At 37.7% G+C, this 24,349-nt stretch overlaps 1 protein-coding gene across 26 annotated transcripts in view; it reads left to right on the top strand.

The window, feature by feature from the left end:
* The first annotated feature begins 6,472 nt into the window (after positions 1–6,472).
* Positions 6,473–24,349, top strand: part of LOC110835423 (uncharacterized) — a 310,206-nt gene continuing 292,329 nt past the window's right edge. For 4 of the 26 annotated variants that reach the window (XM_087350111.1, XM_087350110.1, XM_087350107.1 and 1 more), the window contains exons 1-2: positions 6,473–6,860; positions 7,696–7,841. In XM_087350111.1, coding sequence (XP_087206237.1) covers positions 6,827–6,860; positions 7,696–7,841 — 180 coding nt within the window. In that variant the 5' untranslated portion in view covers positions 6,473–6,826. Of the gene's footprint in view, positions 7,846–24,349 lie in introns of all 26 variants that reach the window. The other 22 variants (XM_087350098.1, XM_087350091.1, XM_087350097.1 and 19 more) reach the window with 14 other exon arrangements.

The raw sequence follows: 24,349 nt of genomic DNA, 5'->3' as shown, positions 1-24,349 counted from the left end.
TAGGCTAAAATGACTCGTAATGACGCGGGCTTTTGTGAACACGGTAATGAACATTCAAGTTTCATAAAGACCGCTAATTTATTGACCAGCTGAGCGACTATAAGCTTCTTAAAGGAAAAGTGTGAAGTTGCAGGGATCCGCGTAGAATCTACTATGCTATTCTTAAGTCATTATTTTGACTTGGAGTGACTGAACGAAATCGCAAACACCTCTGTCAGTGTAACCGTTCCCAGATCGGGGTTCAAACCGCGTACCTCGGAAAGAGGGTTATGCATGTTATCAATAAGCTGACCTACTCCATTTCGTCATGTGGGCTTCACTCCAACTTACTTCGCGCTTGATGCAATTCAATTTATTATTTTATGCATTTCAATTACCGATAGTCGCGCTTGAAAATTCATATCGCTGCGGGCACCTCAACTGGACGTGCCAAGAACATAAATTTGTCGTCATTTTATGCGTGGCTACATAAAGATCCTGCTTGCTTGGTATTGACAGAAGAAAGACGCTTTGCGTTCTCAGGCTGGCGGGCCGGCCAGCAGAGTGCAGTGTAAGCCTATATGTTGTATCTCTGAGCAAACACACTGTGGAGTCAATGGCTCCACGTGTTTGCTAAGCAAGGGAGGGATTTTACTTTTGGCTTTTACACATTTAGGAGATCCGGGCAAAAGGTTCAACTTATTGTTCGCTTCTTCTTTGTATCTTCCCGTCCCTTTTGTTTCTTTATTCTTCCCTCCTATTTGTGTGGCTTTCTGTCCCTCCGTCTTCTCATCCCCATTTCCTTTTTCTGTATTTCCTTCAATTTCTTCGTTTCCTCATTCCTTCTTTACATATTATCTGTTTCCTCTTCAGCAACTTCTTTCTTTACGTTGTCTACCTTTCTGTCATTTCCTCCTTTAACTTCCTTTATTCTTATTTGTTCTCCGTTTATCTCCTTCCTCTCTTTTTCATTTGTTTTATTCTTTCTGTCTTTTCTACATTTTTCTTCATTCCTTCTCTCTCCTCTTTCCTTTAAGCGTCCTCTGTTTCCTTTCTCATTTACTTAATCTTTCGTTATTTCTTTAAACTTTCCTTTTCTGCATTTCACTTCTTCCACTATTCTCTTCCGGATTTCCTTTGCATCCTTTTTTCTGTTCTTCTTGCCTTCATTCTTTTGTTTATTTCTGCGTTTTCGCATCATTCTATACCTCACCTTATTTTTCTTGTCTATTTCTCTCGTCCCTGCTTCTTTGTTTATTCCCCCATTCTTAATTTTATCTTCTCTTCCTCTGTCTTTCGCTTCTTCGATTTTCCCGTATCTTCTTACCGCTCCATTAACAGCGGATGGATGCGCGAAGTGACCCCAAGCCCCGCCATCATAATGGGGCACGTGAGGGGTTAACTTAAAGACGCACGAGGTCTTAATTGACCTCAGAAATGACCTCGTCGTGCGCTGAATTATGTGCATTGACATGAACTCTGTGTCGCAACACTGGCACGTGACCTCAGGTCCACTGGCTCGTGACCTCTGTGAATAAAGTCGACTCAACTGAAAAGGTTCGCCGCCGATGTCAACGTAATAACCAGAACTTTGTCTGAACACGTAAAACAGTGGCTTCTTTTCAATGTGCCTGAGGAAAGAAAAGAAAGAAAGAGATAAAGGTAGAAAGAAAAGAAAGAAGGAGGAAGAGAGAGAACGAGAAGGGAAAAATTATTAATGTAAACAAAGATTATAAATAACGAATGAAAATGCTGATCTTGAATAAATGGTTCAATTCGTTCGCTTTCTACCGCCTATTTGTTGTGTTTAATAGGCTAGCCTATTCGTTTCTACCGGGCTAATGAATAAAAACGATACTTCGCACATTCCTTGTGTGTTCTGAGGTCATGTCACATAATGACCGGCATTTTAATTAGGAAATTGTTTTACTGATCTGGTTTCTTCTAGCGCGATACCTCTTAAATTAATCACTGCTTTTCTTAAAAAAGAATACGAACCAGGATGCACGTGCGCTTACAAGGCAGATGGCCACGGCAATGACAGTTGCTGTGGATGGCAGGAGGAAGAAAAATCATTGGTTTGCTTTGCTTCTCGGCCGTAGATCGGCATGAAGGCAGGAAAACACTACGCATAAGCAAAGGACCTTCCTGTCCTTAGTGTCGTATGTCGAAACGAAATTAATTATCGCGAGATTTTCAGGTTCTCAGGGTGACGAGCGCGAAGATGGCTGTCTTCTTGGACGTTGCGTCAAGTAGTCTGGAAGATATTGACCGACGTTTTAGAGGTGCATATTCCCCCCTCCATTGTCATCTTCACAGAATTGTTTGTCATCTCTTTTTTAATTGTCTTATAAATTCCTTTTTATTTCCCTCATGTACTTCTCTGTGTAATTCTCCATCCTGCGTATTAGTACGATGATTGTTCAGTGCCTTCGAATTTTGTATGTTATGAAGTCCCGCACAGTCAATGACGTTTCCTGTGCTACACAACTGTACGAGTCGAGGCATCGAAGAGAAAATCGATGGAGCATGGAAAGACATTTCTTGAAAAGTAGATCTGTTATTTCTGAGAAAAAAATAATTGGGAATTTATATCGCTACCAATTATCCATGTCGACATCAATGTTCGTGATTGTGGAAAATTCTTTATATTTTGAGTCGATTTATGTAAGAAAAATCTATAGACCAGATTTTAACAGCGTATCAGTTTTAAAGGTTGTAATAATGCATTTTCTGATTGCATATTCTACCTATTCTTAACCTCGAGAGGATAATTGAGAAGATGTAAGTACCTCAGCTAATTAAACCAGTTGATACATGATTTATAATTAAATCTACTGATCCCGTTATAATGCACAAGCATATAAAATTTATTAATACGTATTGTTATGGTTTTAATTACTTCTAATTATACATAAATGTTGATGATTATAGTATACACATGTTAATATAATAAAATATTGACAGTCTATAAGAGCTTTTTTGAATATATTACGAAAACGGTAATTACGCGAAAGTTCTTAGGATAATATATACGGGCACATGCAGGCGATCGGCCCGGGGGGGGGGGAGGGGGGGGACGACCTGCATCCAGCATGTTTAATAGCCATTTGTCTGTAGGAGGTTTGCTATCTGGGAGAATCCATAGCCGATCGCATGCACTGTACGTGCCGGGTCACTTCTTGAGAGACCGCCACCTTTGAACCGCAGAAGACGAAGAGAGAGATAATGAAAGAGAAAGATGTTCGAGTAGAAAATATTACTGAACTGCGCTGTGCCATATTTGTAAGTTCAATTCTAGTGTCCGATTATTGTGGATTGACAATCTGTCACGATCTCTAGCGGTCCAGATAAAGAAAGAAATGTTTGGTATGACTTTCAAATGTATGGCTCGTGGTGTATCGTCATTTTCACAATATAATGGGATTTAATACTTCTGTGTTATAACTAGCTCAGAATTACACAGTTTTAGCTAGAAACATTCACAGTCAATTCGGCTGATTAAGACTTCCAACCTCTTGTGGAATCCAAAACACATTCGCGAATCTTCAACGCTACACCACGTTTTAAAAGTTACATCACACATCAAAGATACACGGAAGATAAAGCAATCTGAAAACGATATATCTCGTTCGTAAAATGAAAAGTGTCAATTGTGCATTTCAGAAATTCTCACGGATTTTATTTTAATTAATATTAGCATAAAATAAAATTTCCGTAAAGTATAATGAAAATCCACCAAGTTGTTCAAAAGTAATTTAACTAGTCAGGTATACACTCACACAAACGTTTAATCATTTGTAACATGATTTAAAAAATCCTGCCTTTTATTAGAAAGTAAAATATGGTAAAGTAAAAGACGACAGATAAATTAAATAGTAAAAACAATCCCTTGCCGATATTAAACCTTTAAAGTCGAAGCTGATTTAAATACTTTACAAAAATGTAATTCCTACCGCAAATGAAACACAACACTTTTTTTTATTGCGAATGAAGGTGACGACATCCAGGTTTGGAGGATTTCTGTCGGTATTTTAAAGAAACAGTCTGGAGGGTTGGTCCTTTAGCTTGGGGGTTGAGCGCAGGGTTAATACCTCCTTACTGCAAAAAATAATCTGTATCATGTTATGTAAATTTTAAATAACTTTGGATTGAGGGGTTAATTATGAACGGCATACTGGATCAATGATATTTTATGATATTATCTGATCTGCTGTCAGACGATGTCTCTCATATATTGAACTGTTTTTCTAACAGCTTTAAATTTTTCCTGTACCTTTATTTTATCAAAATGAGTTATAGAAATGAGCTCGTAACGTTGTATTTGTTCACTGATATATGAAAAAAGCATGATGGAAATGTTGACAGCTCAGAATTACGCCATAAATCATACAACAAATATTTTTCATTACATCGTTGTTACAGTCAGAAGAGCTACGTGCGTATGGATGGTCATGCATGTACTTATTGGACACAGACCACAGGTTAGACAAGTTGGACAACCGTGGCTGCTAGCTCATTATTCTGAACACACTGAGTAACATCGCAAACTCAGACGCAAAATAAACACTACGAATATAGAAGTATGAAAAATATCACTCTCTTATGTGACGCTTATTTACTCAAGGAAACCCATCTCAGAGGTGACTGAAATAGTAGCATGTGTGTGTATTTGGGAGAGAGTTTTACAATAAAATATTTATATTTAAATTCATAACCTGCGTAGTAATTTAATAACACAGCGGTTAACATAAATACCTCCATACCGCAGAGTGTTTCTCTAGAATCTCGGCTAGTCAAGAAATTTATCGCCTTTTATGAAACCTGAAGATTTATTTCCGTGTCCACAATAACTCACCACTTCTCCCTATCCTGAGCCAGATAAATCCGTTCTTCCGAGTGGTCTGTTCCATTCAGGTTTCTCGACGAACCTTTATATACATTTCCCCTCTTCCATGCGTTCTACACGTCCTGTGAACATTAACCTCGTTCGTGTGACCATTATAATAAAATTACTGGTAAAAAATGCAAATTATGAAGGTTCTCATTACGCATTTGCCTCCTGCAAATATATCCATATTTTCTTTTGTATATTTTCTGTTCTTAAAAGAAAATGGCTTCCCACAGTATATCCTTGTAAATATACATTATTAAACAATTGCTTCTGTTAGAAGCGAAATTGATAGTGGTATATTTCTGTCCGTATTTAGTCTCGAAAGTAGTGGATAGGTTTTGATGAAATTGGGTATTGGATGTTTGTATGTAAAGATATCACAAAGACGTTTGCTCGTATCGGTTCTATGTTACTTCTACTTTATCTAAATCTCAATTATAAATACGTGCAAAGAAGCTGCTTTCTACATGACACGAATTATGCGTCTCCTTAATAATGTCTATAAACATGTATTTTAAATGTTTATTTCCACGTGATAATATTCTAATATAATTTGACACTACATAATATCTGCTGGAAATGTAGCGTACTTAAATAATAGCGATCCATACATCCACGAATATAGGGCGATTTACCGCTAAGCTAGATGAGAACAAGCTAACAATATTCAGTGGATTGCGTATTGTTTATAACAATTGTTTTGAACTCAAATTTGGTGACGAAATTACGCAATATCGACGTCACATTTCTGCATTGAATTCCATAAAGCGTGATTCTTTATAATATTTTCTTTCCTGTGTATTGCGGCAAATATATAATTGTGTATTGGTGTTATGAAGTGGATATAACTGTGCTTAAAAAGGCTGAAGTTTAGAAAAAAATAGCTGTAACCACAGCTTGGTTCATCTACAAAGTGATGGCTTGCCACAGAATATCACGTACTGAATTTAAATTACACCTCATCACATAGGAAACGTGACAAATTGTCTCAAAAGCTTTTTGGTTAAGTACCTCTAACCTCCCTTAAATGAGGACATTACCTCTAACACGCAAATATCCTTCGCCCACACTTCTTCTTTTCTTTCTACAGTCTTCTATCTTAATATCCCATCTTGGCTTTTAACCTTCCTCCCTTTTCTGACGCTCTGAGGTTCTATTACGTATGTTTGATGTGTGTGTACTTGCCAAAATATATTTTGAATTAATTGACTTCTTTTAATTAAAGTTATTGAAAGACTGAATTTCGCTGGGAGCGTCTCTAAGGAAACATTTCGGAAAGTCACCAGATTTTTTGGTAACCCGCGAAAAAATTCCAACCCGAAATGCCGTACGTGAATTATATTTCTTCAGTAAAACCAAACAGTCACTACAAATATCACTAGGTTAAATTTTATTTTTTACATGCATTTTATTGAACCTCAGTATCCACTTTTATATAATTTTATTATCTTATATCTGTTCCGCAATTTTCTCCCATTAAGATATCGCGTGTAATCCGTTGGTAGCCTTGTTACAGAGTCGTGTTTTGTCATAGAATATAGTTCGCATTTTGCACACTAGGATTCTTGATGGACAGTGACGTAACCTGCTCCAGTAACCTTGTCGTTCGGTTGTACTATCGTGGTTAAAATATCTCGTGTAACTTTTGCGTATTTAAAGTTTAATACATTTCTTGTGCGTATATAGGCACGATCAAATTTTTATCAACTTCTTACCAACTAGATTAGTATAAAAAGATTAAATCGTTGGAAAATTGTTTTGTTTTCTTTCAAAGGCATGCGAACATGCTGCCATTCATCGTGGGTGGAGGATGGTGGAAGCACGTTTCATGCTGTTCCTCCCTCCCCCCTGCCGGCTCCATTTAGTATGTGCGGTGTAAAGCAGTAAAAGTGTTAAAACGCGTTGTTATTTTCGTAGAAATTTAAATGTTATTTCCTGTGTTTCTTCTTGAATATGTGTATTATTGCTTACGCGGAAGAACAGAAGGGTTTATATATTATTTACTTACTGTGTTGACTAAGAAATACGTTGTGGTTTCTGAATGTAGAGCAGTGACTAGTTAGCAGTGGGTCAACCGGGCGTGTCGTATTGGGGAAGACAATATGTCGGACGCGAAGTCTGAGTAACTAAATGTAATTTCGGTAGCGTTAGTCGAGATAGCATGGCTTGAGATTCGATGTGTATAAACCCGGAATAAAGCTACGAATTTTGTGTGTGTAAAGACGAAGTTCTTAGATGGCTTTAAATGTAGTGGCTAATTACAGTGCATCTACTGATAACGTTAAAGACAACTATTGTTTCCCGGCTACAGGTTGAAACTGCATGACTCACAACCAAGCGATAACAACTTCTACTAAAATTATATAATGAACTGTACATAGTATCGTCTTGAGGACTGGATGTTATTGTGAGTGTGTGTGGATATGGAATTTCAGCATATTTAACCCGCAGACATCATTGTCAACACCTCTTATGTTATAATTAAATTACATTTAATATTTTTATGTAACGATACTTGACTTGCGTTGGGGACGTCTTGCAGCGATCGGCGGTGAGTCATGCAATTTCTGCCGGCAGCTGGAAATTGATGATTGCGTTTAACTTTATCAGTGGACTGAATACTACGGCTTGCCTGATTTTGTGGTAATGATCAGATTAAAATGGTTAGGATGGACTGAATATTTAGCTCTAATTTGAAAATAACCCTTTTGCTTAGGAAACGCCTTGGGAAGGTTGTACTTGGGACACCGTGAAGGTAAAGGGGGTTGGTTTTAAAACAGACGTGAGGGACGTTATTTGTGGGTCTTGTGTCTTGTTATCAGAGAAGGTTTTGCTGTTTGAAGTGTTGGTGAAAAAGTTTGACAGTCGGTGTCACAATTTGCGCGTGAAAGTGCAGAAGTTTTTGGATTATACAAGTTCTTCAGCAGAAGAAATGTTCAACGACGCGCGAACGAGGCCGACAAAATGGGTAGGTAAGTACGAAATTTCAAACATTAATAAACAGGAGTTTATTGTTGCAAAACTAATTCAAGACTTTTACTGCGTTTTTTTTTAAATCTCTGAGCTTATAATTAGAATTTATTTGAAACTGTTAACTTCGGCTTTCGGGTTTTTCTTCAGCAGATTCACAAACGTGTTGTTTCTATTTAACATATCATCATTGGTTTCATTTGTATTACATTTAGAACGCGTATTTTAGTACGGGCTTAATCGTCTTGATCTTTTTGTTGTACATGTTTAGGTCCATTATAGACTATTTTCAGGATCACACTACTTGTGTAATTTATTAAATTACTGTATGCTTGCAACGGTTACATTTTAATAATGACAATTTCAAAACACGTTTATGCACCATCAATTATTCTTTTCCATATTACTGTTGTCTCTTTTGAAGTATTTACATTACATTATGAAAATTCCCCAGCAAGAATGGTAGGAAAAGCTGAAGTTGTACTTACGAAAAACACATTTTTTAAAAAATGTAACAAAGCAGCATATTTTAACAATTAAAATCGCTGCTTGTTTTTACTTAATAATGAACGCTGCGAAGCGGAAACACTTAAAAATTGTTTTTTCTGCGTTGTGTAGAAGTACATAGCAGGCCATGGATGAGTAGACTGTGTTTTGTTTCAGTTAATTGTTTACTGAAAGCAGCAGATAAAAAATTTACGCAACGTTTTGCTGTTCATGAGCGCTAAAGTGGTTTAAGTCGTTCGTAGAATACCATTACACCTCCTGCAACAGCGTGTAAAATATTGCAGTTAGAAACTTGTGTTTTTTTTTTTGGCGGATTGTCATTGGCGTTTGATGTTTACCTTTTACAAGAACAAAGTGTTAATGGAATTAACTGAAAATAAGCACGCAATTAGCAAATACCACCAGAAAGTTCCTGTTTGAAGTAGCGAGAATATTTTCTTTTTCTGGCATTCACAGTCTTGTGTTTTAAAATAAAATTGGAAAATGGATATTTTTCCGTCCGGTGATAGAAACTATCCGTCTTGTGGATGTGCCTGATAAAAGAAATTAAAGTTTTGGAAACTTTGTTTTGTAAAAGGACAAAAAAGTGAATGGACAATGGTCTGATAATTCAAACGTTCTGTAATACACTTTTCGCCTTAGATATTCAAAAATTGTTTCGTATAATCGTATTGGGACAGTCAGGTTAATCTGGAGTTTTAATTTCGCTGTCACGATGAAGGTATTAGGCATTAAGACTGGTCATTTGCCCCCAATCTTATGTTTTGGAACAGACGAAAGTAAATTTGTTAGCATTGTTAATAATTATGCAGACGGAGGTATAACTCAACACATTCTTAACATGGGTACTCGATGGAGGTGAGTGATTAGCTTAAAGCTCCACTTCGCGGGATTCTGTCATGAACCAGATGAATCCAGTCCGCACTCTCTCTCCCCGTTTCTTTAATATCCACTTTAATATTATTCTTATATTTGTACGTAAATTACGTGTTTTAAAAAAAGGAATATATATTTCGGTTTCGGCAAATTCCCATAATTAATTAGGATTATTTTCCCAAACAGTATTAATCAGTCTATTTTTAGGATTGAGACGTATTGTGTTTTCTTTGAGGTACGAACTGGGTTTTAAAATGTTATTTAGATGAGATTCATGTTCCAGGGGGTTACATTAGGATGTTAACCGGATTGAGCACGTGTAATGGCGAGGTTTCTTACTAGTGTTATTGGGTTTTGAGGTTAGTGCCATTTAGTTCGATAGGTTTGAAATTATAATTCTTCGTATGTAAAATTTAATTTCTCACATTTTCTTTTTCATTTTTAATGGTTGCGGCAAATAGGAGTACACGACTTCCATCAAATTACTCATCTCCAAGAGGTGGAGATTCGTCTCATATTCCTATTGGTGCAAGGCAAATAATGTGTAAAATGAAAATAACATTGTACAATGTTTGTATGTAAGAAATGATACTTGTGGAGGTTTAACGCCCATTTAGTGGATGATGTATGTCTTGAGATCACGTACCGCTGCGTCATCTTTTCCTTATTCAGCAATAAAAATTCCGATTTTCGTATTATAACCATTGCAGTTATCAGTTGTAATCTACGTGCAAGTTACACGTGTCGTATGTGAAATGTTTCATGGTTCTTGATCATCGGACGAGTAGAATGTCAAAGTGGTTTCGTTAAGGGACCACGTAATACTTAACAGTGTAGCTATAATTATTTGTATCAGCCATCGTAATTTTTTTTAGGAACTTTGCGTTTTGTGCAATTTTCAGAGTAAACAAAAATTGTTTCCGAAATTTTTACCGCTTTACCAAATGACGAACGGGTACTGCCTGGGAACCTTCGTAGCCGAAAATTTATTCCCCCCCCCCGTTATATACGGTGTATCTCACTACTAGCTCATTTGTTCTCAAACAGAATTAACCAATCTGTAATTACAGTAAGTGACAATCACGTTGCATTAAAACTATTTGAAATTATCAATAAAGGAATGGCTCACAAAAAGGATAACCCAGATTTGAACCCAGGGCGAGGAGGAGGGCCACGCGATGCTCGGTGATTCATTTGTCGCACGGGACACTGACAACAGGACACGGTGTTTCATCAGGACGTTTCCTTTTCCGGTCACGCTTTTAAGCTCCGTGGATTGCCTGTGGCGCTAACTGGTGTAGGAAAGATGAAAGAGACGCCGACTATCGCTGTAACCCCAGTAACGCTGAACTGGCGGACAGATTTTGTTCCTGTATGTAGACTGTATTGATGGAAGCCGTATTGCGCTATTGGCACGTGTCAGCTAAATGATGATGACCTTACATTTCGTCTCTCTTCTTCTTCTTATTTTTTTTAACTTCAATCGCCGTCTGTGTGTGGTTCAGGAGGCCATGAAAGGAGACGAGCTGCTAGCTTTTGATAGCTACCGTGTTTGCGTACGAAGCTGGGTTATAAAAAAATCTGTAGTTCTGTTTGATCTTCAAGGAATTTTGCGCTCCTTATTATCCTCCTCATCCTTCATAACTTTTGACGAGTGGTGTTGTAGTTATTTCTTTATACTTTATTGTTTACTAATACTTGAGACATACATTAAGAATAGTCTCATGAACGCATAATACAAGGCTCTTTAAATATTTCTTTTGGACGTTCCTTTGAACAGGACGTGACTTCAGGATCCCCTGTTTCTCAACTTTGTAACCTAAAATCAACACAGAAATCCTTATTTAGAATAGAGACGTACAAGTAAAAAGATAAAACTTGATGAAAGGAAATCAGAGGTTCGGGTAGGGCCTGACCTAACGGCAGCTTCACGAATGCTGTTTAAATTACAGAGGAAGGACACGGTAGTGGCCTATTTAAAGAGACAATTCTGTCGTTTGCATGCAAAAATAAATTATTCTTACGTTATTAATGACGGCAGTTATGTAATGTCAGATTGAGTGGGCCGACGATAAATAATATATTTTATGGGTTTGGAATTACGTAGTCGTGTATTTAAAGGAAATTTAATGACACTGTTTTAACTGTGTACGTTATATAGCGTCAGATGAAGTAGGCAGATGATCTTCAAACGTCAAATAAATCCTCACTATAATATCTGGTACTTTGAAACGAGATATTTCGTGCTTAGCAAGGAAAGTGTAGTGTTAGTTCAACTGAGTCGCTTAGGGAAGGTCGTGAGACGTCGTGCTTGTCCTGAGTTGATTTCAAGGTTAATGCAACTAAGATTAAGCAGTTTAACTGATGACCTGTTGTAGACGCGACCCCGCCATATCACGGGATGAACCCTATATTCATGATACAGTCTTGAAACACGATAAAAGTAATATGTAATTTTTTTCATATTATATATCAGGGGCAGAGCGTTAAAATTACTCGTGTCAGCCCGGCTAACACCTTGACAACCAATGATGGAGGCGGTAGGTTCCTCTAAAACGTCTGTTTGTTTCTACTGGACCACACGACGCAACATCTCAGAACGCAGTCATTTCTAACTGTAACTATTGCAATATCCTGTCAAATTCTAATATTGATAGCAAATTAGAGCACCGATCTTTGGGGTATGAATTATCTGTTGCTGTTTTACATCGACATGTCGATTGCTGGAGGTTGCTCGATGGAATAACGCGGGAGTACATATAGATTGTTTTCTGCTTTAATTTTATATTGCCTTATTTTATTCCTAACGTATTTGCATCCACATTTATTTTCTTCCTAATTTGTTAGTATTTATTTAATTTCTTATTTTATTGTACTGTTTCCTCCTAATTTGCTTATTTTCTCCTTTATTTCTTTATCTGTCTCTGCTCTTTTGAAATGTCTGAATAGAAATTGTTTCTGGTTCATGGTTAGGTTTATTTGAGGTTACCTTGAAGGTGTGACTTCAGAATCATTTTCATTGGTACTATTGCCACCAGTCACGCCCGTCGAGCGCTCTTGTAGGTTATCTGCAAACATGCTCCTCTGGTGTCTTCGCCTTTATTTACAGAAGTAGGCCTTGGTAATACGAAGCAATAATTGACTCCTACGGCTTTGAGGCTCGAGTTTTTTTTATTTTTTCCTTGTGGGGTGAACATGTTTTAAGATGCATACTGTAATTCCGATGAATTCGGTGTTTATATTTTAGGTACTTACGGATGCGAATTTAAATCAAGAACACGTTACAATCGAAGCCATTGTTGCTGTAGACTGATGTATATTCTTCGACGTTTTAATTGTTGAGCCGTGGTAGTCTTAGGACTTAACTGCTGTAGTGAAAAAACCCCAAATCCTACTAAGCTAATGTTGTTTTTCCATTGTTGTAATTTGAAACGTCTGTTGGGTGAAGCCAATCTAAGTTACCAGACAAGAAGTTGCCCTTGATATTTTAACTACAAACGTCAAAGGTGAACTTTGGGAAGGAAATACATTTGCTTATGAAAGTTGTAAATTGAATCATACGAAACTTCGATATTACCCGGATATTAAATATCAAACAATGTAACAGTATCGTGAAATGACTGACGTGTGTTGTGTAATAAATTCCTTTCTTCTGCAGACCACAATTTGAATTTGTACTGACTCGCTAGTAATTCGAACTCTTGAATTTAAGATTTACGTCTCTGCGTTTACATGGATTCAAAAGTTTGATGCTATTTGGTTAATAATCTGATAGTTCCTTAATCATCGATTTTATTGTCTCAACTTAAAAGTGATTTATGCCGCTAACAGTGTCAAACGCGTATCCTATGGCTTGCATTCGATAGTAGGTTTTTTTGCAAGTTCATCTCAGTCACTTTTTACATGAAATCGTATCAAATTCATCTTACCTGAGCAAACAGATGTTGCTTATCGTCGTCACTTATTTTCCGATACTGAAGAGCACGATTTTACCGGAAGATGACTCTGTAATTGTGGTAATAAGAGAGTACCGTTTAAGAAGCATGAAATGAAGGAAATACTTCTGCATGGCAAATACATCACGACCAAGTCATCAGAGAGAGAGAGAGAGAGAGAGAGAGAGAGAGAGAGAGAGAGAAAGAACCACGCCGGCGATGATCAGGGGAAAAATACGTAGCGATTACTTTCTGAGTCTAAAGCAGAGGTTCATAGGCCGTGGACTCTGATTACTTGTGTATCAGCTAATTTAACAACAGCGTATCAACTTCGTAGGTCACATTGTCTAGTGGGATGTTGTGATAGCCCAGTCAGTGAAGCGAGTAGGATTCAGTGATGGAGCGTTTGTGTTGACTGTGTTAGCCCGGCTAACACATAAAAACAAAAAATTATGTTTTATTTTCGTGGTTCGGTGGTACTCACAGACGTAAATACAGCATAACCGATAAGATGAACTGCATCGTTAGCCAGCTTAATCCAGCCAGGGACTCATGACAGGCGTTTAACTCAAGTAAATGGTTGAAAACTAGGTCATTAATGCGTTGTAGTGTTTGAAGCGTGGACTATCTGGAGAATGAATAAATTATTAAAGGTTGCCATGGCCACTCAAAAATTTAACATTAAACATGGCCGCACTGGTTTTTCTCGTAGAAAGTATTTCATGTGATTACGAGCGCGAGATAAATTCCTGAGAAGGATCCACGAAACACATTTAACTACGTGATTATTCTCGCAGAAATGAGCTATAATTTTTAGTGCAAAGTTCTACAGTTAAGTGGAAAAAAAATGTTAGTATCTTTCATGTTCACCCACCACGTCCTAGACTCGACATATAGCACGGAGTCTACAATTCATTTAGATTTATTTACGTCTAGGAGGCTGTGGTTTTTCCCGCCCAACATGGTCTCCTACAGCGCCACAGCCGGAGGTGGCAGGAAACAGAAGCTGTAATGAGGAGATACAACGGAGAACCTATACATAATACATGGATGAAACCGACATATTTTCTCACGCACAAAAACCCTTTTATCCTTTTTTATGTGGGTATAAAGGAAGCAATCTGTGGGCTGTTATTGATGAAGTGAAGTTTGTTTTATAAACTACAAGTGTGAGCGGGAATCATTGAGCTGTAATACTTGACTTGTGGAAAAATAAAATGTTGCTTTAAGCTATTACTTGTGATGTTTGAACATGCACTTTTAACTCGTTTGCTAAGATTTTCGGCATCGTTTTACAAAGCAAATCGGATGAATAGTCAGAAGAAACGCTTTCATGTATAAATCTACTCGTTTTCAGTAATGCGTAAAGACGAGCTAATTTTTCGAAACGAAAAACTAATAACGATAATGCCCGTCAGTAAAACTTCTTAGCCGGTATCAAAGATCGGAGAAGCATCTTTCCTCTTGGTTCCTAGACTCTTTGATTATAACCCGCTTACATATGTGTTTTTGTATGTTTTTCTTTCACCCTTATTACAATTAAATTCTAAATTCAGCAAGAAATAACAACAGACGTACAATAAGACGACTGTTATTTGGGATTTTACAAAGCGTAGTCTGGTAGAAGTTTATCGACGTCTCAGAGGTACTTGCTGTCCCCCATCGTCAGGGCGATGAACTTGTCTTGAAACATATGTAATTCAGTTGGTAAAGAGTTTCTCCGCCTTTATGGAACCTGAAAATATACCTAGGAGTTGATGAAAGGATGATATTAAAATGGATCTTAGAGAAACTGCGTGTGAAGGGATGATTGGGATCTCTGGTGTGCTTTTGTTAATACGAAACTGAATTTCGGGTTAGATTATTTTTTTTACCGACACAGTAACTTTGAGCTCTTAAATGAAGAAGGAAGCTATGGATGTATTAATCTATTTATTTATTTAGATAGCCCGTTAATAAATTAGTAAGGTCAGAGTTCAATACATGATATATTTTTTGTACGAATATGCGGTCTTCTGAAAATGACAATTCGTATTTCTGCCGGTCAGTAACTACTTAAAATGGTTTCGAGACGCAGAGCACTCAACTGTAATTGGTCACTGGATACAAAGCGTAGGAAAACATTTCATTGTGTTTATTAGACACATGATAGGGGTCAGAAGGACGAAAAGTTCCTCCAGGACCTCGAAACTGCAATTTGATTTATGCTTCTGGAATAATAATCTAAGTCGTGAGCGCATTCGGTAGGAATATGCAACCACACTGACACAATGTATCTAGTTGGAAACTTCCACGCTTATATTTTGTGAAAGAATTCACATAATATAAATAATAAAATTAGGAATTATAAGAAATTTCAAGTAAAGAGAGATACGTGTCGTATATTAAGGCTTACTTTAAAATTAAACCCGCTCCATGGGTCTTTCTTTTTTCCATCTGACGGTGTGCGTGAAGTGGCTTATGATTTATGGTTGTGAAACAGACCCCATGGCAATTTTTAGGTGTAAACTATACTCATACACGTGACTTTGTAATTGTAATATGTTAGCGGTAGTCAGATGGCAGCACTTGAGTGGCGTCATTTGTGGGGTTAGCCCATCAGTCTGTAGAAATAATGGATGTGTTGACAACAGTGATGCGCTTTAGGGTTCAGACGGAGCTCTTTGTGTGGAAGGAACTTAATTGTTTTGATACTGTGATACCAAAATTAGTTACATGGGGGTCATGTGATATTCTGAGGGACATTGCTACTCAGTGTAGGTTCATGAAGTATTATACGGCGAAATGGATTTTTAAAAGCGTGCAGTTTTTAGTGGGTCGATTCTTAAGCAAAATATAAATAATAATATGGTCTATCTTATGAAAGTTTTTGAGTCGTGAATAATTGTAAATTGATACGTGATATTTATGTTTTGACTTATACACAACAACACCCGGTTTTTATCGGTTGGGTGGATCCCAGAGCAGTTTTGGGCGTGATATTATAACCCAGCCAGCCTCAACCATTAAAAGAACAATGGTAACTATACGTACCACCTACTTCAATACTTTGTAACTCTGAATTTTGACCACAGTGTATTTATGCGTTTCGTATGATTTTTACTGTAGACAGCGACTGTTTCCTTAATCAGTTTTAACCGATTGGTCTACGTAATGGTGAAGTGTAGTGTATTCTTTTCGGTACGGGCTGAATTCTTAAATATTATTTTAGACGAGCTTCTGTTTCAAAGGTACAAGATAGATTTGCTGGCCACTACGCATAATAACAGCCTCTCAGCTCACAATGTGTTTGATATACTCATCCAAACAATTCTGTAATTATAATAGAAAAACATATCAAGAAACAAACAAAGAATGGAGAATGACGGACAGAGATAAAGTGAGGGTCTAAACGTATCTGCAAAACTCCCTAGTATCAGACTATATGTCGTAACCCACACTGTAGCTCATCCAGGGTTCTAAGAGAGTTAAGTCCATTTTAATATTTTCACCCCTTTTAAGCATGAGTTCCCAGAGATTTTGCGACAGAAATTTTACATGCATTCCTTACATCTACGCGCGTTCTACATGTCCAGCGTGCCTCATCCTGATTTCCCTACTACTGTAATATGGACCAGTGTTAAAATAAAGGCTTGAATACCGCGGCAAGCCGTACACATGTATCCGTTGACCAGCTGTGACCACTTCACCTCAGCTGGGGCACTTTTAATTATTATAAATTTACCGCACATCGCTTTCATTCTGTGGTGGAAAGGTGGGGGTAAATATATTTGGTGATAATTTTAGAGACGTGACTCTGGTGACCGTAAGGGCCCTCGACCCTCTGCAGGGCTCCAGGGACGAGTGCCAGCGTGATGCAGCGATTTATAGCCCCACACTTACGTATTTATGGGATTCGCTGGTGCTACAACATGAGAAAAAAAGAGAAGAGGACAGTCAGGGTGAAGAATGGTGCCTCAGGTCGCTTGTTCGTCGTCAGTGTGGAAAAAAATGAATAAAAATAAAAGAGAGGCTCTAAATTCTAATAGAATTTTCATTCACAGAGCACTGTTTCTGTCAAAATAAAATTTATATAGAAATGCTTTTGTGTTCTGTGATTAGTCGAAAGTTTCCCGCCGAGAATGACGATAATCCGAAGCAGTACTTAAAAGATCACATTTCCGTTTAAAATCGTAACGAAGTAGCACAACGATTAAAGTTGTTATTTGTGGTTTACTCAATAATTAACGCTGCAAAGCGGAAACACTTGAACATCTGTCTTTTCTGCGTTTTATAGAAGTATACATGCACATAGCAGGCCATGGATGAGCAAACAGTGTTTTGTTTTAGTACACTATTTCCAGAAAGCAGCATATAACTGATGTTAAGTAATGTGAAACGACAATTAATATTATTACTTACCGCTGTGTAATTAAAAAGGATAATGTGATATCTTATACAGAGGTTATAATAATTGCACATAATAGGCCTCCGTTAACAGCATTACCATGGCAACGGTTATAATATTATCTATTAAAGCTCAAAATTCTTAACAGCAAATAATCACCATAGCATGGAAACAGTAATAACAGCACACACGTTTTTAAATATCATCACATAAGGCTCAAAATCCCTCAAATATAGCTTTTTATATAGATGGAATAAAAAATTGTCAGTCAAGAATGACTGGAAGTTTTATGTAGTAATTAATAAGAGAAATTTGTGTTCAAAGCCTGACAGAGTAGCATATAATCACTTACCTTTGCTTAATTCAATATTATAATGGGATTAAATGTAATGAAACGTCTCTTTACTTTTTCCGACTAAAATTTTGTATTCTTTTTTCGTCTGTCCCATCCTCCGCTCGTCTCGAAATCATTTTTATGTTGATAATCGTAATAATATTTGGTGTGGAGTACAATATAAAGCTCATTATTATGCAATCGTGGCCTAACCTCCCGTTACATAGGCCCTGTATATGACATTGATATTTAAAAACTGAACTTATAAGGTCATTAGATCAGTCTTGATATATGAATGTAATAACGCGATTGGGAATTATTTAAAATAATCATTACATACCACATATCGTCTTATGGATGCACATGGTCATGCATAATGTTATTGTTCATTTATTAATGAATTTTTGTGCAAATCATATAACAGATAACACACGCACGCACGCACTACATTTTACGCTATTATCTCTCGTGCATAAGTGGCATAAATAACACAAGGGCCCCCGGTGAGCTATATGATATACGTAGTAATATTATGTATTATGTAATGTGTTCTCATGTAATTTCACACGTGTTGTGGCTGGATGCTTATAACTTGTTGTGAATTCCCGACGGGAAGGATTCTTTGGCGTGGGTTAGTGAACCCACCGGCCCTGCCACTACCATTAATCACCCTTGGTAACTTAAATTGTGTGAAAGTACCCAACAGGTAACAGCGCGTATGTAGAACTTTTTCTTCGGGTGACGCGTGCAGAAAAAATCAACAACTCTAAGTTGTAAGGTTCGAGTCTAACTCGTGGACATAGCAGGTTGTGTAAGATAGTGTTACATTATTATTTTAATTGGCTATATATTAATAATATGTAATTGGTGAGATTTAAGGTTCTTACGGCGGTCTTAAGGGTTTTAACGCCATGTGGGCTTGTAGGTAGATGCCATAGTTTCGCAGAAATTTACTATCTCCATGTTCATAGCTGAAGATGAAGGCGGTATGTCTATTTTAAACGTTTATGTCTACCTTCAAGTGTATGCGGCGTTATAACAAACTAGACCAACATCGATATTAATAATTTGTATCAGATAATTTTATAATGCTAACCAAAGTTGGTTAGTTGATGAACAATTGCTTCTAGGCCTTAAGTGATAGTATTTTTGGATGTATGTGTTGTTGTAACTTCTCGGGATCTATCCCGATCGTCCACTAATAATACGGAAAAAAAATTTCAGTGTTATGACGACCAACCTGAAGACGGGAGCAGAACCGACTTTCGAAACGTTATGTAGCACATCAAATCTACCTGAGGCAACAGACATGTCCAGTAATGAATTAACCGTAGTCACAAACCTTATCAGTCTGGGATGCTGCGTCTCCTGGCGCTGATGTAACCTTTTCGTTCTGGAGACAGAAACGACTATTTGCTGGTGATGGCGTAGGATGAGGACTTGCGGGTGGCAGTGCACTATGTTGTCACGTGACGTTAAGGCCCATGCTGCAGGACTCCAGCAGGAGAGATCGGATGGATTTACTGGATAAGGTGTAAACCTTCTTGCCACCTACTGCGGGCCCTTTCGAACGGCTATCCCACGTTTACTAATAAAGCTGCGAAGCCCTGGAATCCTCTGCTTTTACTAATTGTAAGTACGTTTTATATCTGAAACAGGTTTCACAGTGTTTGTCGTCCCCGGAGGACAGCACACGTAGCAAAATGACTGTCTACTGAAGATGACTGAGTATGTGATGTTGGAGGCAGAAATCATGTCTGAAACGTCGGTCATTCTACCAGACCTGACGGCAAAGTATTCCAGAAGACTACAATTTTCATACTCGGCGCCGTGAGAACATGATGTCTCACCAACTCATTCAGGATCGTACCCAGTGACAACAAATCTTAATTTTCAGTTTGTGCTACTTGGTAGTTGCTTTATTGGTTACGTTCTTATTATGAACTTAAGTTGAATTAATTTGTTTTGATAGCAGTGTTCTTTACGTAACAGACCCTTGAAGTTAATGTCATAAGACATAACTTTATGCGTCCTACTGTGCCAGGAACTTTAATTCATATTGTCTTGTTTGAGTCGGTGGTAAGAAAACTTGAATATATTTAGTAAGTACAATAAGGCCTGTGAAGATTTAAGACGATTCATCCTATTTGCCTTAGTTATGTGAATACAAAATATAGAAATTGCTCCATAAACTACATTAACTCATCCTGTTTTGTTAAGAGGCCGTGTTAATTTTCATGTTTATTTATGAACTTTTGAGTTATGATATTAAGCCGAACTGCAGGAGGTTCTTGCAGTGTTTTTATAGAGGCGAACAACGAAAAAATATCGAAAATCATTTATCTTCTCATTTGTTTAAAAGATCACAGATAACTACTTAAATAACGTCAACCGTATCACTTGACAATGAGGACTGCACGGCGTAGGTAGCCGTTTTAAAATCCTGTACGTTCTAGACGGAATGGTGAATGTACGAAGTGCAATGTATCGGAGTGAAAAGCTACTATTTTTACTCAGTTAATTACACCAAGTGTGATAGCTCAGTCTCAATCTCTTAAAATGATCCTTACAGGACTCGTATCTTTGAAAGTGTACTGACATGGGACTCACCCAGATACCTTCGTATAAGTAACGCGGATAAAAAATGCCGTAGCTAGAAGCTGGACTGATTTTCATCATGGAGTTGAAAAGACCACACTCCCTTTACGTCTTCATGGTGCGGGGTGACCTTACCATGCTTTAGTTATGGCTGAGTAACTTTTTTCTGTACGACAGTCATTTAACAACCTCTAAAAATTTCTACCCGGGCTACAAGACAGAAGAGAATAAAACGTAACTTATATTTCACTGAAAACATTTTATGTTAATGAGATTTGAGAATTTCTTGGCTGTGAGAATGTGGACGATGGTCTTTTGAGTTGTGACGCTGTGTGGCCTGTGGAATGTAATTAACAACATACTAGACTACAGTGCGTCACAACCCACAAGACTAGAATCTACATTTTATGTTATGGTCCCACTTAAAAATTATTAATGTTAAAACAAGGAGAAATGTGTCAGTGGATGGGCATCGTTTCTGACAATTAATGCTGTATCTTTGCTGCGGACTCCTGATTTCCTGGACCTATTTGCTCTCAAGACAGAGCTTGTAATGACATTTACCGGCTAAAATATCAATATTATTCGGACTAACCTCGCGTATCACTCGTCACAGTTGACGGAATTATGTTTCATGTGTTGAACAGGAAGACAATTTATTACAGCATTACTTTACAAAATCACATTGATAGAAAAAAATTGTAAAAATTCTTTATAAAGCAAAGTAATGTGAAAACATCTTCGCCTTGACTGAAGCCTGACTCCCGCCAAACGCACACTCCCCCTAGGCACCTACATAACCTCTTTCGACTTGTTGATACTAGAGTGCCCATCGCCAGAACTTAATTTAATATTTTCCCGCATCCCCCCACGTGCTTTTATTGTCAAGCGTGAAGGACATTGGCCGTTAGATTGTCACATGTGGCTAACAGCTTTACACCCGGCCACGTGTATCCATTTTTAAGGCATTACGAATTCTCATTACAAACGTGGAATATATTTTCCTCCTCCTCTTACACTCAATAAATAATCTTTCACTTATCAAATGATTTAAGTTTCTCACGTGTTTTTAAACGACTGTATTAAAATTGCTATTAAAACCGAGTACAGTCAGTGCAAATATTGTTTTATTATTTAGTGAAGCCACGGAAGATAATTTGTCATGGATGCGACAACTGAAAAATTTTGTTGCGAACTACCCTTGTGAACGATGTACATTGTGTCCCACGTAACTCTGAACCGGCATGCGACGGCTGTGTTCTGCGTTGAGCGACTGACTCATTTCCCGGCAGCTCGCAAGCTGCTTCGGCCGGTTCCACGTCAACTGGGACCACCTGTATTACATTCTGTCGCTTCATATTTTCACACTCTTCTACCTCTGCCTTGAGAAAAATCCCGCGAGCCGTAGGCAGTATAACAGGTCGAAAATGATTAGATAACATCCGGTGAAGAACAGCTTTCTGCAGGAAAGTAAACATGGACTTGTAGTCGAACGCAGGTAATTGCTATACATAGCCGGGTCCCATACTGTTGTAATAAAATACTATGAAGTAGGAATGTGCGTTGCAGACCGAACATCAGATAAGAGGATGTTTATGATTGAACTGAGGGGTCCATAACATCCTACTGGGTACAAGATACATTACGCTCTCTGTACTGTATCTTACGACTTGTATGAAAAGACCACCCAACCTTGGTTCATTTGTCTGGGTGGAAAATACGTCTTACAAACAAAGTGTAGGGTTTATTTTAGTAGGGCCGAGTTGGACAACAAAATTATGACGTTAGTTCTTTGTATTGTTTTATTAGAGTTTTTGTAAGCGCAAGATGTACTCAAATTGTCTCCCAGTAAGAGGGGAATATTTGTATCACCATTGGCACGAATTTTTTCATAAATATCGGTATACGTATGTTTTATAAGCGCGTTTTATAGCCGATTTTAATGATTTCACGTTGGTGTGAATACATTAAGAATAAGAAGGAGAGAGAATAATATATTTAATCACTTAAACTTATGTGGCTTATTTAACGATGCTGTCAGTAGTAGCTCAGACCTCGTAGCGTCGGATGATGAACTGACAAGGATATGATAGGAAGTGGTCGTGATCTAATTTAAAGCGCTATTCCGGAGCGTATCCGGAGGGACTGAGAAAAATCACTGTTGACGAGTAAAGGTAATCGGTCTCCGGTCCGAGATTTGAAGCCGGGACTTCAAGATTACGAATCAGAAATCGTAATCGGGAATTATGCAGGAGGAAGGAAATTTAATTTTTGTACGTCTTGTCGGCCCAGTTCAGGTTCTTTGTGCGAAATGTAAAATGAAAGTAGTGCGCGCAGTGATATCTATCTCAGGGACGGTGTGAAACGGTTCTTTCTTGGCAGTAATTTGAAATGGAGTGAATAAAGCGAATAAAATAAACAGCAGTGTTGTTTATGGTCGACGTATAAACAACTCGTTCACACTACAGGTTTATCTACGATGCCAGGATGCCAGTCTCTTATTAGCGAGCTTTCTACGGGATACTGAGTGGTCAGTCGGTTGCTTTCATAATTTAATGTACCACACATCATCTTCTTCTTAATTTATTTATTTATTTATTTCCTCTTTTTGAAGTACACGGATTAGGTTAGGTTTGAAATCAGACTCACAATATCCACCTACGTGGTTGTGGTTCTTCAGCCTAAAACAGCGTTGGTTACTTTTTCATAGTTTTCTATATTTCGATAATTTCACTTCCCTCCACGTCTTTATCGCCCCCTTCTTCTTTGCAATTCTTTAACACTGTAAGACGTTCCTTTATCGAACAGACTCTGTGATCTGCTGGGTTTTTGACGCAGTGTGGAACCTGAGGTGGTTAAAGTGTTTGGGCGAAACATGCTTTAGCCATCATAAGATTTACTCCCCTCAAGATGGAAGCAAAAAAAGTACTTCGAAAACTTTTGTACTCACGTGCTTTTGCTGTTTCGTAACTCAGAAGACCAGAGTTTAAATTTTCAGGGCAGTGAAAATTTTTAAATTCTACAGGGCGTTACTCAGATCTACCAAGAAGGTACAGAACACAAATATTCCAGACGTTGTCCGACTCAAGGATTCTATTAATATCCCTGCCAATGCAGGTCGAAACAATCATGTAGTGACACTTTTTAATTAGGATTAAAGATATGCAAATTGGTGGACATAATCAATAAAATATACCCAGTCCTCTTCATTTTTTACAGTACTTTGCAATTCATCTTGTACAGTTTTGTTAATATTATTTGCCACTACATATTCTGATCAGTTGAAAAGCGTCGTTATATTGCCGAGGGAACATAATCTTGATGAAGGCTTTCAAGGAAACTTTTTTGTGAAGTGTATGTATGGGTTGGTGAACAGTGTTGGTCATTACGAGAAATGAAAGTGAACGTATCTTCATTGCGTCACGTCTGACATTTGTTATAAATAAAAGTACTGAGTATTTTACACAGAGACAAAGTTTGTGGGCTCTACAGATATTATATTTTTGTTCTTGAATCATAACTTCGTAGTGGCTTCACCAAAGAATGGTTATACAGCACTGGTACCAGTAGTAGCAATGATAATGGTTGCAAGCTAGAAGTACGCGTGATAATTATAATTGTGTTGGTAGCGTTGGTTTTTATAATTTCACTGTCATAAAACTGAATGTAAAAGTGTATTAAATTCCATGTTTGTATCCTGGGTTGCAACGCTGTAGCCAGATACCAACATTTCGAAGAGGAAAATTGCTTCCATCTTCATGGCATGTTTCTCTAAAACGTTTCTGCATTCATACAAGTCCACAAAGCATTACACTGTTGCCCTTGGGCTTCATGAAGCGCCACTTCATGAAGGTTCGTGATGGAGAGTG

The sequence above is a fragment of the Zootermopsis nevadensis genome, unplaced genomic scaffold, assembly GCF_977971745.1.
Source record: "Zootermopsis nevadensis isolate Lab colony 2312 unplaced genomic scaffold, Znev_1.0 Znev_ptg000017l, whole genome shotgun sequence".
Classification (NCBI taxonomy): Eukaryota; Metazoa; Arthropoda; class Insecta; order Blattodea; family Termopsidae; genus Zootermopsis; species Zootermopsis nevadensis.
This window is presented reverse-complemented; position numbering and strand designations above follow the sequence as displayed.